This window comes from Oratosquilla oratoria, chromosome 21 (genome assembly GCF_046742065.1).
Source record: "Oratosquilla oratoria isolate Oo_2021 chromosome 21, ASM4674206v1, whole genome shotgun sequence".
In the NCBI taxonomy this organism is placed as follows: Eukaryota; Metazoa; Arthropoda; class Malacostraca; order Stomatopoda; family Squillidae; genus Oratosquilla; species Oratosquilla oratoria.
Window position 1 is genome coordinate 42,975,991 of NC_134797.1, and position 15,917 is coordinate 42,991,907.

Below are 15,917 nucleotides of genomic sequence, written 5' to 3' on the forward strand. Positions count from 1 at the left end.
AACGAGGCGTTTAATAAACACTTTCTCACGATATTTTCAAAGGAGAGGTTAGATATGATACCTGACTGCGACACGTTCTTCAGTGGGGGATTATGGTGGGGATGACTATCTAACATCAGCATTAGTAAGGAAGAAGTAGTTAAACAGATTGATTGGCTTAAAGCTACAAAACCCCCGGATCCAGACGAAAAATTTCCGAGTGTAAGAGTGTAATTTTGAAATCTGCGACTATTTAACGGGAATACGAGTATTTAATAAATCAGTAGACATTGGATTCGTGCCTATTTCTTGGGGGCAGACAAACGTTGTTCCTGCCCCACCTGAGACTACTAAATAAAGTCAAAGTCCATGTCATCAGATCCCTTATATGACTAAGTGCTGCCCAAGGGCAAAATTCTCACTTCCGCCAAAACTGCAAATCAATTGAGCGTGGGTAAGGGAATAGTTGAGTTGGAGGTAGAATGTAGATTGAGAGAAGCAATAAATGCCTTGGGGGAATAGAAAATGTAATGAGAAATAGACATTTGGTAATGGATGCTAAGAGGAGATTGTATGAAGGAGTGATTATGCCAACAGCACTGTATGAGGCAGAAACATGGAAATAAAATGCCTGAGAAGCAAGGCTGGATAGTGACAAACGAGGAGGTGGGGAGGAGAGCAGGGGTAGAAAGGGAGTTGGGAGACTGGGTTGATGAAAGAGTATTGGGATGGTTTGGACACATGGAAAGAATGAATGAAGAAAGATTAGTAAAAAAGGTGTGGAAGGCAGAGGTGGAGGGAACGAACATGAGGGTGCGCCCAAGGATGAGATGGATGGATGGGGTAAGAGGGCCACTGGGAAAGAGGGGAATGTCTGTTGAGGAAGGAACGGAAAGGACAGAAGATAGAGGTGAATGGATAATGGTTGTGTATGGAGGATGCTGTGGTGCATGGAAGGGAGTGGGTGGGGGATAGGGGAGGGAGGGAGTATGTGTGAATGATATTTTGACGCAACCTAAAGGGATTTCTCCCCTTCTTCTCTTATTCTGCATGGGAGGACGGAGGGTGGGGGGGTCGCCGATTAATGAAGCGGTCTTGCTACGTTACTTCTGACCCAGCGCAGTGGGTGAGATGCAGGGATGACCCGTCATCCAGGAGCCAAGAAAAGAGGGATGGAGGGGTGGTGCATGGGAGTTGAGTGTGGGGATGGAATGGGTGGGAGTGGATTCATACCCTTGAATTTGGCTATTTCCCTTGTAAGGGGGAAAAAGCCGTTGGTATGTATTTTGTCAGCCTTGTGGGAGGCAAGTCCAGGCTAGAATTGCCGCACCCCGCACCCTTAGAAGTGCCGCCCCGGGCATATCACCCCCACCCCCACCCCATGTGAGGGTCCTGCATGTCATAGGAGGAAAAGTGTTTGAACGGATTAGAGCATGGATCAGTGACAGAAAACAGAGGGTCACCATTAACAGTGCAAAATTCAAATGGGGCAGTGTTACTAGTGGAGTCCCCCAGGGCTCGGTTTTGGATCCCTTATTGCTCATTATGTATATAAATGACTTGAACAGAACAATGGGATTATTAATGTTGTTAGTAAGTTTGCGGACGACACTAAAATAAGACGCCAAAATAGGTCAGAAGATGCCGGGATACTGCAGGAAGATTTTGGTTTTAAGAAATTGTTCACATGGTCGGTGAAATGGCAAATGGACTTTAATATCTCAAAATGCAGGGTGTTAATCGTAGGTTTGCACAACCCAGAAAGCAGATATAGCTTAGATATATATATATATATATATATATATATATATATATATATATATATATATATATATATATATATATATATATATATATATATATATTTAGAGAAAACGGAGTGTGAGAGATTTGGGAGTACTAGTGAGTCCTGACCTTAAATTCAGGAAACAATGCATTAGCGCCAGGAATAGAGCTAATTGAGCATTGGGTTTCATTGCTAGGACGGTTGCGAATAAAAGTGCAAAGGTAGTTATCAAACTCTATCTGGCGTTAATTAGACCCGTCCTTGACTATGCGGTACATTTTTTGTTTCCGTCCTATAGAATGGATATAAATTCATTAGAATCAGTACAGAAGAGAATGACCAAAATGATACATGGGCTCAGAAATTTAGCTTACAAAAATAGGCTTAGGCACCTTAATTTACACTCTCTGCAAGGACCCAGAGTGAGAGGCGATCTAATAGAGGTGTTCAAGTGGATCAAGGGTGATGCAGACAAGGCAGGACTCACAGTAATGGATTTAAATTGGACTTATATAGATATAAGAAGGAAATAGGCAAAAACCAATAGACTGGTTAACGATTGGAATAAACTTAATAACTATATAGTGAGCGGTGAAAGTATCGGTTGTTTTAAGAAAAGGTTAGATAACGTTTTGAATGGGGTAATGGTTTAGTGTAGGCTTTATGGTCTTTTGTAGTCACCTTCATTCTTATGTTCTTATGTTCTTATGTTAAGAGACGGAAGGTAGGACCAGCCAAATACAGGCACATGCATCGTTAGCAACAAACCACAAATGTCATAATTGATCATACCTCACACTAATCACTCTTCCCACACATACAAGACGAAATCACTAGGTTTTACATAAAATACCTCAATGAGATTCGCACTACATAATGACGTATATACCAAAATGTAGCACATATTAAAGCCCTCAGACCGATTACAAATAGAAACAATGATACTAGTAAGTTAATATACAAACAGTATATGAGGTGCCAGGGAAAGCACCATATGAGGACGAAGTCTAATGGTACAACATTTTGCTCGTACTTGATAAATCTAGAATAAGTTAAAATACCAATAAATACTTCCTCACATGATGCTTTTCCTGACTTATTTGTTGGCAGTTACCTTTCTTTATCATTCAGGATATAAGGTCTGTGCTGGGCACATAACAAGGCACAGTGAACAATGACGGCATGCACATAGACAACAATTTGTCCCATGCACGAGACTAATGTTTAGCATCTTTACAAATATCTGGTTTCACTCTGTGGACCCCCCTTGAAAGCCTTTGGGGGAAGACTGGCGACCTCAGATCGAGAATCACACGTGCAAGATGGCGGCCAGTCTGGGTGGAGAAATTACCTATGGTTGTGAGAGTGATAAAGCAGAAGTAGACGGAGTCGAGGAAGCCCCAGTTCTCCCAGCCTGAGAAGAGGAACGCTCCACCGAAGATGTAAGCCACAACGAGCATGATCCCAAGCCAGATGGGCACAGGCCGGTCGTCCGCTGGGACGTCATCGATCTCATCGTCGTAGTCGTCGTAGTCGTCGTAGTAGTACTCCTCGTCCAGCCTCGACAGTCGTCCTCGAGGCTCGGGGGGAGGCAGGTGTCGCCCTGAATAACGACCTGAGTCGCGTGGAGACCTGGGCATCGGCGGGGAGTCTGAGTAACCTGTGGGAGGGAATGGAGCGTTCGAGAAGTGAATGCAAATCTTTAAAGGAGCGTTCGAGAAGTGAATGAAAATCTTTAAAAGAAGCGTTCGAGAAAAAAGTTCGACGGTAACCAGAACAAAAATCAAGACTGCGTCAATGGGTACAAAGACCTTAATTTCTTCCTTGTAAGAAGGGTAGCCATTTCAAAACCTACTTTTGTATTGAATTTTTATGTGAGAGAGAAAAAGTGAAAAGACTACGCCAAAGGGTACAAAGACTTTAATTTCGCCTTCATAAGGGGTAGCTAATAGCCAAATCAAAACACAAAACCCACTATTGCCTTAACATTTCGCTCAGGCAAAAAGAAAGAAAGAAAAAAAGGGATTCGGTGGTGATATTACTTTCCTTCTCTATAGGGTAACGAGGCTTTGACAAAATTATAAGTCATATGGACAAATCTCAACTGATGCTGGTAGTCATTTTCTCCACATCTTGTGACGAAATATATATCAAAATAAAGTAAACAAAGAAATTAATTGATAAATTAAACATTTTATAATCAGATATTAATTTTATACCTCATTACTCATACCACATTTGCTTAACTGTATTACAATAAGAAATATAAAAAATGTAGGGGAAGAGGGTCCCTACTATCGAATTACATATATACATACATATATATATATATATATATATATATATATATATATATATATATATATATATATATATATATATATATATATATATATATATATATATATATATATATATATGTATGTATATATACACATACACTGAATGGTTCCCAGTGAACAGATTAATATCTTTTCAACCACAAATCACTTTTAATTCCATACCATCGCGGTCGAGACTGAGAGTAGCTCGAATGAGGCATATCTCTCTTGATAACGTATTGGGCTAAGTCACTGCCGCTTTGTCACGGGCGAGCTGAGTTCGAGTCCTCGGCTTGACCACGTTTCAATTTCCAACATATGCCTCCTTCGACCTACTCTCAGTCTCGACAGTGATGGCATGGAATTAAAAGTGATCTGTGGTTGAAAAGATATATATATATATATATATATATATATATATATATATATATATATATATATATATATATAATGTGTGTGTGTGTATGTATATATATATATATATGTGTGTGTGTGTATGTATATATATATATATATATATATATATATATATATATATATATCAAGAGCTTTTTCCCCCTTCTAAGGGAGGTAGCTAAGTCAAAGGCATGTTATTCCCACCCATCACACTCCTCTCCACCACCCTTAGTACCTCTCCCATCTCAGTTCATCATGGATGAAGGGTAATCCCTGCATCCCCCAACTACCCTGGATCAAATGCAGCAAGACACAGTACATGCACAGCAAGGCCGCTTCACTTAATCGACGGCCTCCCCTCTCCGTCCCCTCCTGCAGAAAAAGAGAAGGCGGGGAGAAATTCCTTCGGGCTGCGTCAAAATATCGTTCACACATAAACACCCCTACAACCCATCTCCCATCCCTCCCTTTCTTGCATACACAGTCATCTTCCACTCACCCCTATCTCCAGCTTTCCCCCTTCCATGCTCAACAGACATTTCCCTCTTGCTCAGCGCCCCCTTCACTCTATCCATCCATCTCATCCTCGGTCGTCCCTTCAAGTTCACTCCATTCACCTCTGGCTTCCACACCTCTTTTACTAATCTTTCATCACTCATTCTTTTCATGTGTCCAAATTATCCCAATAATCTTTCATCAGCCCTATCTTTCATCTCCCTTTCCACTTCCGCTCTTCTCCTCACCTCTTCATTTCTCACCCTATCCATGATTCTTAGACATTTCATCTCAAACGCATTCTCTTAAATTCCAAATATCTGGCCCATACAATGCCGTCGGCATAATCCCCCCTTCATACAATCTCCTTTTTGCATAAATTTCTGGTTGCTTATTTCTCATAACATTTTTTATCCCCCAAGGCGCTTACTTGCTTCTCTCAATCTACAATTCACCTCCACCTTCACTCCTCCCTTTCCTGCCACATGCGACTCCAAATACCTAACGCTATCCACTTCTTCCAGCCTCTCTTCTTTTAGACTTACTTCCAACTCATTGGCATCTCTACCCATGTAATCTTCTCAATTAAAACCCTTCCATAAGCCTTCCCAACTACATTGAACAAACGGATCCTTCTGAAACTACTACACCCACATTTGTCCTCTTTTCTCTTGTGCAGCGGAACTATACATACATGCATACATGTATATTATATATATATATATATATATATATATATATACATATATATATATATATACATATATATATATATATATATATATATATATATATATATATATGTGTGTGTGTGTGTGTGTGTGTGTGTGTGTGTGCGCGTGTGTGTGTATGTTTAAGATATTTTTCAGGTGCTGTAGGTGTCCCCGAATGTTGATTTTCAATCAGAAGAATGCTGATCACAATTTTGGAGACCTCAGCGGCACCTCTACGGACCAGAGCCACACATCATTCTTTCGTGGGAACTAATCTCCACACAAAGAGGATCGTTGAGTAACTTCGGTGGGATACTGTCCCCCTGGCGGCGTGATCAGTCGCGGGTTGAACCCCGCACTCCTCTCCTATTCCCAGCAGTTCCTAAAGTGCCTAATAGGGCAAAGGTGACGGCTTCGGCCGTAACTACTCAGCGCCTCCTGTCGTATACTTTCCTCGTCTAAGGGTAGAAGCGCTGGTTATAGGCGAGGAAATGGTTTCAGTGTTTCCTTCGAAGAGGAGGAGCAGGAGGAGGAGGAGGAGGAGGAGGAGGAAGAGCAGGAGGAGGAGGAGAAGAAGAAGAAGTAGGAGGAGGAGGAGGAGGAGGAGGAGGAGGAGGAGGAGGAGGGGAAACCTACCGGCTGGAGGAGGACCACGCTGGGACGTGGGTTGTGTCGTTATGTGGAGGTCGACCTCAGCATCATGGCGTCGGTCACTTCGTCGATCTCTTCCCTCACGTTCTCTGAAATAGATAAATAAATAAATGATTAGATGAATAGATAAATAGATAAATGAAATAAAAGCAATTAGATACATAAATGAAATAAAAGTACACGAATAAATGAATGAATAATTGAATAATCTAAAAGTTAATCAATGAATAAATAAAATAAAAGTGAATAATACATAAAATAAAACTTAATAAATAAATGAATTTATGGATTATAAGTGAACAGATAGATAACATAAGTGAAAAAAATAAATAGATAAACAAATAAATATATGAGTCACATGGACGCATACACACACGTATACGCACACAGGTGCACTACATGCATACACACGAACACGCACATACTGTATATGTACAAGCGCACACACGTACACTACACGATCACACAGATATACGCACACACATGTATACGCATACACTCCAATCTCTTCTTCCCACTGTTCTCGCCACTCCTCACGTCTCCCACTTTTCTCTGTTTCTTTCTCTCTCTCTCTCTCTCTTTCTCTCTCTCTATCTATCTATCTCTATCTCTCTAACCCAACCGTTCCTCTCTTTCCCTCAGGCTCCCCCCAGACCCTTCCCATCCATTGCACCCAGACCCAACGACCAGAACAGAACCAGGACATCCCACTCACGGTTTGACATCAGCGTTCTTCTCCGTTGGGTGTTCTTCATTCTCGTTCAGGGCGACGTCGGGAGAAAGACCTTCCTTCTCCAGGGCATACTTGTTATAGAGGACGGCCACCTTGCAGTCGTCCTGCAACCCAAGGGTCTCACATTGAAAAGAACAGACAACAAAAACAATAACAGTAACAACAACAATAACCTTTAGAAACGCCACGTGTGGACAGAACTTGTGTTAGTACGATGTTTCACTTGTTAGAGCTTTGTATTAAGTACTTGATAAATATACAGTCGTCCTGCAACCAAGGGTCCTATTTTGAAAACGACACTAAACAACCTTTAGAAATACTGTGGGACGACGGAGCCTCTACTGGCATGACCTTTCGCTTGTTAGATTTTTATATTAAGTACTTGATAAAGCTACAGTTGTCCTGAAACCAAGGGTCATATTTTGAAAGCTGCAACAACAACCATTAGAAACACCATGTGAGAGCGGAGTACTTATTATAGTTTGTACACACCACGATAACCAAGTGGCATGGAACGCGCGTCATGTCCCCCCACGACCTGACGTATCGCTGACAGTGCGACCCTGCTTGACCCGACCTAACCTAATCCAGTGCAATTATGTAATTACGCATCATGCATGACTACCCACACGTTATATATATCGGCTCCTGCCGCATGTAAAACCACTTCACTCTTACTTTACAATAAAGGAGACGAACTCACCAAAACCTCTTTCTCTTCTCACAGTAGCATTGCTACAAGTTAATCGACTCTAAAGACCTTTGGCGTGGCCCAAGGAAACCCCTATTTTTTACACATCTAGCGATGACTTGCGCATGGCGATCTGTCTCACTGTTAGTCTGTACGTTATATATTTATGAGATCTATTCATAAGACGACTGCATGGTGTTAGGAATGGTTTGGAATTTGAGGGAAAGAGAACGAATTTGTTATTTTTCCATTTCACTTGGCACCGTGGCTCATGCGATGTTGCCGCCCGAGATTTATGTAAAGATATATATATATATATATATATATATATATATATATATATATATATATATATATATATATAAAGAGAGAGAGAGAGAGAGAGAGAGAGAGAGAGAGAGAGAGAGAGAGAGAGAGAGACCCTCTGAGGAGAATTATGTGGTAGAAGCGCAGTCTCACTGAGCTGGGTCTAGGGCTCAAGTTAAAATCGATAGAGTATAATACGACGTTTCACTTGTTAAAGTTATAAAGTGTAACAACTTTGAAAATTTACCTGAATATATTATTAGTACTTACTAACGTCAATAATAGCTAAATAGAGTACAGTACACAAGAACTCTTTCGTTTTTTACTTATTGCAATGTGAAATTACGGATCCTATCCCCAAAACGTCGTCTGACTCAGCCCTTCTCGTAAAACCTACCCGCAGCACCATCTGCTTCGCAGTGACGTCAGAGATTATGTTCATTCTTCATGCATCGTCAATGTGTTTGATGAATAGTGATCATGCCGAGTGCCACAGGCTATTTGATATCAAATTTAGGAATTATGGGAATGAAGAAAGAACTATGGAAAATATACCATTGGGAAGAAAAGAATAGGAGTTAAACACCATATGAGGACGGAGCCTTTATTTGTACGACGTTTCGCTTATTACAGCTTTTTCAAGTACTTGAAAAAGCTGTAATAAGCGAAACGTCGTACAAATAAAGGCTCCGTCCTCATATGGTGTTTAACTCGTCAGTCTTGTCGGCAACTGCCACTTTCATAAAAAGAAAAGAATAGGAAAAAAGAGACGGAGAATAATAATATATTAATAATATATAGAACTTAGAAAAAGGCAGAAGAAAGCTCATGGTAACTGCCCAGCAACAATATATAATTCACATACAGAACTTAGACGGGGAGCTAAATGATGGGGCTAGATTCTCTTACGATAATACTAAATGGCAATTTCAAAGCATTGCGCAAAACAAATGATAAGAGATATTGCTTTTGAAAGTTTTGATTAAACTCATCAGATAAGTTTAGAAGAATAAAACCAGGAGATATAACAAGTGAATAAAAAAGACAATACGCAAAAAGAATAAATATAATAAAAGGGATAATAAAACAAAACAATACAGGGCGTGCAATATAGGGATTGCAAAAAAAAAAAACACTTGTCATTTGCTGGAACGAATTGGTTTGTTCTTAGCAACACTTGCAGTGAGGTTTTCGTTTTTGTAGTGTGTAAAAAATCTAAGATAATGTATCTAATTTGTCGTGTAAAGAACAATTAGTTTTATTTCGTAGTAATAAATCACCATAATTAACCATTTTTGTTGGCACACTTGAGCCGAGATGAAAACAAATATCTGTATTACTTTGTAGAAATCCTTGCTTACAAAGCTTTTGTGGCATCCAGGAGGTGTAGTGTGAACGTGATGCAGTACAGTGTTTTGTGTAAGAGCACCCTGCAAAAGTAATGAACGTTTTTTTGAGTGCCCAAAGACAGCTTTGCAGAACCAACATGCACGCAGTTAAGCACCAATGATGCACCAATCTTCTTCAGAAATATTCCGGTTCAAATCGATAGCCCATAACTATGCCGTCTATCCACACATCTTGGCTGTTGTTAGAGATATTTAAGGAGTAGAGACTACTCTCAAAAGATGATGAAAAACTCTCAGTATCGCTGAAGGGGTCGTCCGTTTCCTTACAGGACGACATTGTTCACTGAAATATCTTGGGTTGGTATACATCATAACCTCATCAGAACTAATACCAAGAAATGGTGCTGTATGCTATGTTTTAGAGTGCATATTAGCTGACGACAATTTTTATTGTTATTGTTATTATCATTTAGTATTATTTTTGGGTTTGTATTTACTAGACTGGTTAAGCTATGTATTCCTTTACTTTACGACTGACGAATATACACAACGTATTGTTGTTTTGTATATGTTTTTTCATTTATCACAAAGAGGGAGTGGCTATATGTTTGTGTGTGTGTGTGTGTGTGTGTGTGTGTGTGTGTACGTCTGTGTGTGTGTGTATGTGTTTGTGTGTGTGCGTGCGTGTATGTGTGTGTGTGTGTGTGTGTGTGTGTGTGTGTGTGTGTGTGTGTGTGTGTGTGTGTGTGTGTGTGCGCGCGACCAGATCACAGCATTACCCATAGAGCGGACCAAATATGAGTTCTGAGTTCTCATCCAGGAAGGTGATAGCTGTTGATCACGTATCCAGAACGTGATCCAAGACCATAATAGATCACACACGCACACACACCTTCCTCCCTTACTCACTCATCGCTTTCTTATTCCCTTTTCTCCTTTCTAGTTGATGACTTCCATCATCCCCGTCCGTACCATCAGTCTAATCAACTCCCTTCTTCCCTCCCTCAGTCTCGACCTGGCGAACCTTCTTCGTTTCCTACTTTACCTCGAAGAGACCAACGCCAGTTCACACTTGGTTCTCGCCGACACCTTCACCAAAAGATACCCTTTTATCGCCGACACCTACTTCAGGAGACACCTGGTTATCGCCGATACCTCCGTCAGTAGACACCTGGTCCTCGTCGACATCTGCGTCAGGAGACACCTCGTTCTCGCCGAGACCTCCTTCAGTAGACACCTTATTCTCGTCCACATCTTCGTCAGGAGACACCTGGTTTTCGCCGACACCTTCGTCACAAGATACCTAGTTCTCGGCCACACCTCCTTCAGTAAACACCTCGTTCTCACCGACACCTTCGTCAGGAAACACCCGTTCCTCGACGACACCTTCGTCAGGAGACACCTGGTTTCCACCAACACCTTCGTCAGGAAACAGCTGTTCCTTGCCGACGCCTTTATTAGGAAACATCTGTTCCTTACCGCCACCTCCGTCAGGAAACACCGGTTCCTCGCCGACACCTGCGTCAGTTGACTCACCTGGTTCTCGAAGTCCCTCTGGTGGTTGGCGGCCGGTTCCGAGGACCCCTTGGAGTTGTGCGACGTTCGGGTCTGGTGGTTCTGCTCCGCGTGGCGGTTCTGTTGGGAGTTCTCCGAAGGGCGGTTCCTCTGCATCCCCCGGATGTCGGCGTCATACATGTCGTCGTACATCCTGTGGGAGGAGGACGCGGACAAGTGGGACTTCGAGGGAACCTGAGGGTCCGGGTGAGAGGGAGACATGAAGGGATTGAATCCCACATAGGAGGACTCCAGCGTGGGTTCTGAGAGAACGAAGTTGGTAGGATCCCAGGACGAGGACGAGGACGAGGAGGACGAGGAGGAGGAGGAAGAGGAGGAGGACGAGGAAGAAGAAGAGGAGGAAGGAGAAGAGAAGATAACTTTTTGTCGGGAGAGGGAATTTGTTCTGGCGAAGGAGAGTGTTCAGGAAAAAAGAGTTTCGAAGGTAAAGAGGGAGAACGAAATATTGCGAAGAGAAACGAATATAAAAGAAAAGAAAAAGAAAGAAAATAAAGAAAACACGCTAATGGATGGGCGCACGAGGAAAGGGGGGGCAAGGGGGGAAGAGGGGGGATGGGGAGAGGGGAGGAAAAAAAAAGAAAAAAAGAAAAATAAAAAAAAAATAAGGAAAAGGAATGAAACCCCTTCCTCGCCAAGATGTTACGCCTCATGTAGATGGGGACGACATCATAAGGAGTTACGACATCATAAGGGGTCATTACGATATCGCAAGGTGCTATTACGACATGGTAAGGAGTTATGGCATCGTAAAACGTCACTACAACATTTTTAAGGTGCCATTACGACATCCTAAAACGTCATTACGATATCGTAAGGTATCATTACGACATCGTAAGGTGTTACCACGGCATCGTAAGGCACCATAATGACATCGTGAGATGTACCGATATCGTAAGGTACCATTATGATATTGTAAAGTGCCATTACGACATTGCAAGGAGTTGCAACATCGGAAGCTGTCATTATGATATCGCAAAGTGTCATTACGACATCACAGGGTTCCACTACGACATCGTAAGGTAACGGTTAGAGGGAGAGACCGTTAGTTCCATTCAGCTCAGGGTCCTACATCCAGCTGAATACGTTGATCAGAATAGAATCATCAGAGACCGTCGTTAAGTCGAAAGGGGGGGAGGGAGGGAGGGAAGGGGGAGAGGGGTGAAGGGGAGGAAGTGGGAGACGGAGAAGGATGGGAGACAGGGAGGACGGAAGGAAGAGAAAGGAAGAGGAAGGGAGAAGGAAGAGGAAGGGAAGAGGAGGAGGAGGAAGAAGAGAAGTAGAAACGATGAGGGAAGAGGAGGAAGAATTGGAGGTGAATGAAGACAAAGGGGAGGAGAAAGAGGAGAAAGAGGAAGGAAAGGGGGGGAGGAGGAGGAAGAGAAAGATGGGAAAGAAAAGGAGGAAGAATGGAAGGTATGGGAGATGGAAGATGAAGAGGGAAAAGGAGGAGGAAGAAATGAAGAAGGGAGAGGAGAAAGAAGAAGAGGTGAAGAGGAGGAAGAGAGAAATGAGAAAGAGGAGGAGGAGGAGGAGGAAAAGGAGGATGAAGAGGAGAAAGAGATGATGATGATTATGGTGTGGAAAGTAGAAGGGAGAAAAGAAGAGGAAGAAGAAAGGGGAGGAGAAAAAGGAGATAAATGTATGACAAAGGGGACAGAGGGAAAAGGAGAAAGATGAAGAAAAATAAACGAGTTCGGTGGATTGAGGAAGGGAGGAGGGCGAGGAGGAAAGCGGAGGAGGAGGAGGAGGAGGAGGAGGAGGAGGAGGAGGAGGAGGACTGAGGAGGAGGAGGAGGAGGAGGAGGAGAGGGTGTGTGAGCGGGAGGACGAGGAGGACGTGGAGGAGCGAGCGGAGAGAGAGGCAGCAGAAGAAAGCCAGACCGTGACTGTGAATGTCTTGTGTCCAGTAAGGTCAGCTGGAGGATCTACCTGACGAAGGGAAGAACTACCTGACGAAAGGAAGACCTACCTGAAGAAGTTCAGGACTCACCTCCGAAGAACTCTGAGCTCGCATACGCGCACAAGGTGAGGAAGTCGAGGTTATGTATTCACGGGGCTTCGTGTAAGCAAGAGGTCATTACACACACACACACACACACACACACACACGGGCGCGCGTGTATTTTATGCAGACTATATTGTGTACATGCGTAAGTGTATATACACATGCATGCATACACGAATAAATGCAAAAATGCTTATATACATACATATAATGCATACGCACATATATACAAATACATACACACAGAATACATACATATGTACAGTCACCAAAAAAAGTATCGGTAAGAAATCGTACGGAAATGGACGTAAGTAAACGCTAAACTCCGACACGTTGTTCAAAAGACTTGGAAACTGTTGGTACGCCTTCGAATGGAATTCGTATCACATTCATAATGCTTCACAGTCGACAGAAACCATCACAGGTAGGAAGTGTGGTTTAGCTATTTGACTAAGCATGTTAGTTAGGCACAGCGGAAAAGGTGATAAAGAGAGAGACACTTCCGGAGCAGTGACGTATTCTTATTGGTGCTTTCTCAACAGAAGACGGGATCTGTTTTACGATGAAAAGAAAATAAGAAATATGGTTTCTTTATTTTGGAAAACCCTGTATGTGGTAGATAAATTTAAAACGGTAGACAGAAGGGCAACCACACTACCAACTGTCTGCTCCTCACTCCAACACTACTGCCTCTCATATCCGCTTGTTAGACATTTGTTACCTCAGGATTAAGCATTAGCGGCTGTTTGTCGTCACCTCTTGCCACATGATATATTAGATGAGTTCTGGTGTTCCATCCACAGTTTAGGGGGTTCAGGTGTGTGTGTGTATGTGTGTGTGCGCGTGCGTGCGTGCATGTGTGTGTGCGTGTGTGCGTGCGTGTGTGTGTGTGTGTGTGTGTGTGTGTGTGTGTGTGTGTGTGTGTGTGTGTGTGTGTGTGTGTGTGTGTGTGTGTGTGTGTGTGTGTGTGTGTGTGTGTGTGTGATTTCAGTAACAATAAAATATTAACAATTCTTGTCGGTGCAAATATAATTACTTTCAATCTTGTCACATCTTCACGCATTAAATGCTTATTCTACTTGTACACCACGTATTTTAACGGGGGGGGGGAGTGTAGGGCGCAATTCTGTTACGACTACCAACTGTACGAGAACATCGATTCTGTTGTGTCACTTGTCTCCCACGAACATCTAAAACCACCAACCGATACTTTTTTGAGTGACTGTACATGCATACACATGAATACATATATGCTTCCACTCGTAATACACACATGCATGCAGTACAGCATAATACATACATACAGACATAAATGTATACATTCATTCATACATGCGTACACATATGAATATACACATGCTTCCATACATAATACATACATGAATGCAGACATGTATAGAAAATACGTCCACATCTACCGAAAACACGGAAATGATCACGTGATCGTTCAAATGCGGAGACAACGCTCAAGTCAGCGTCTCCGAGTGGGACTTCACTCAGTCGCTATCTCCTCCTCGATGGGCTGTGGGACGGCCCTCTTGTACCTGGTCGCCGATCGAGCCATCAGCCGCGCTCTTGGCTGGTTCCTGTGGGAGGGTCTTCCTCGCCTCTCCAAGATCATCCTCAAAGGCCTGGCTAGGACTCTCCGTTTAGCCGTGTTAGGCGTCGCCAAAGGCGTGGCCGGGGTGGCAAGGGTTCTGTGTTGTCTCCTGTGTTGTCCCTGCGTCTGACAGGACGTGGAGGAGGGTGAGTAGGTCCGTGGAGGTTAGAGAAAACACGAAGAACGTTTTGGCTCGCGGGGAAGAGATGACCTGTGAGAACAGAGGTTTGGAGGAAGTTCGTAGTGAGAGGGTTCCTGAACTTGAACAGGATGTAGTATGAGGGTCCATAAGAACATAAGAATAGAAAAGACTACAAGAGATCATAAGGCTTGCACTAGGCAGTTCCATGTCCCTTACCACCTGTCATTCCTACCCATAAAGTTATCTCATTTTCTCTTAAAACAAGCAATAGTTTCAACGCTCACTACCAAGTCTATTCCATTTGTTAACTACTCTTCTGGTAAACCAGTTCTTGTCTATTTCTTTCTTAACACTAGACGAGTCTTGGGTTGTGTCACAGGTCGTAGTGTAAGAACAGAGTGGTTAATGAATGGAATAGATTTAGTGATCATGTAGTGGGCGCTGAAACAATTGGTTCTTTTAGGAGAAGATTAGATAATTTTATGAACAGCGATGATAGGTGGTAATGGGCATGGAACTGCCTAGTGCAGGCCTCATGGTCTCTTGCAGCCTCCCCCATTTTTATGTTCTTATGCATCAGGAAAGCCCTGAGATATGGCAGGGAGATCCTGAGGAGTAACGGAAGATCGTGTTTTGATGATTTAGAAGTGGTTCCTCCTTGTGTATCTGTGTCGAAGTCGTCCTCAAGTTTCTGCTTAGGTGGTTATCACATTGGGCTATTTTTCCTTCAACCTCCGATTCGTCGGCGGTACCGCTCACCTTCAGAACTTTTTGCGCCGTAAAATCACTTTGACAAACTATTTTGTTTTCTCAACAAAAATGCATAGAATGTCATTTGATATTATACTGGAGGAAAACTATTTTCCTCCAGAATATCGGATTCCTTCCCGAAAGCTGCAAAACTGTTCCAACAGTCGGAGGAAAAATAACCCAGTGTGATGCCGCCTTTAAGCTGTGGTCACACACTGGCTATCCAGTTTGAAGGAGGTTTCTGTAGTAATGTCCGGGACACACGGACAAAACCATGCAACTCGTCCGAAAGACTCAAAAGTCAGGTGAAGAGCCCACGCCAGGAGGCGTTGAGTAGCTGCGGCCGAAGCCGTCACCTTTGCCCTACGATGAGCTTTGGGGACTGTCAGGGCAGGAAACTAAAAGTGTCTATTGGAAACCGGGGGT

The 15,917-nt window shown here is 42.8% G+C and overlaps 1 protein-coding gene across 5 annotated transcripts in view; it reads right to left on the reverse strand.

Moving 5' to 3' along the window:
* galene (potassium two pore domain channel subfamily K member galene) overlaps positions 1–15,917 on the reverse strand; it is a 112,894-nt gene that overhangs the window by 14,895 nt on the left and 82,082 nt on the right. For all 5 annotated transcript variants that reach the window (XM_076204782.1, XM_076204784.1, XM_076204781.1 and 2 more), the window contains 4 exons: positions 10,957–11,128; positions 7,057–7,178; positions 6,327–6,430; positions 3,117–3,425 (listed from right to left, as the gene is read on the reverse strand). In XM_076204782.1, the coding sequence (XP_076060897.1) occupies positions 3,117–3,425; positions 6,327–6,430; positions 7,057–7,178; positions 10,957–11,128 (707 nt within the window). The remainder of the gene's footprint in view (positions 1–3,116; positions 3,426–6,326; positions 6,431–7,056; positions 7,179–10,956; positions 11,129–15,917) is intronic.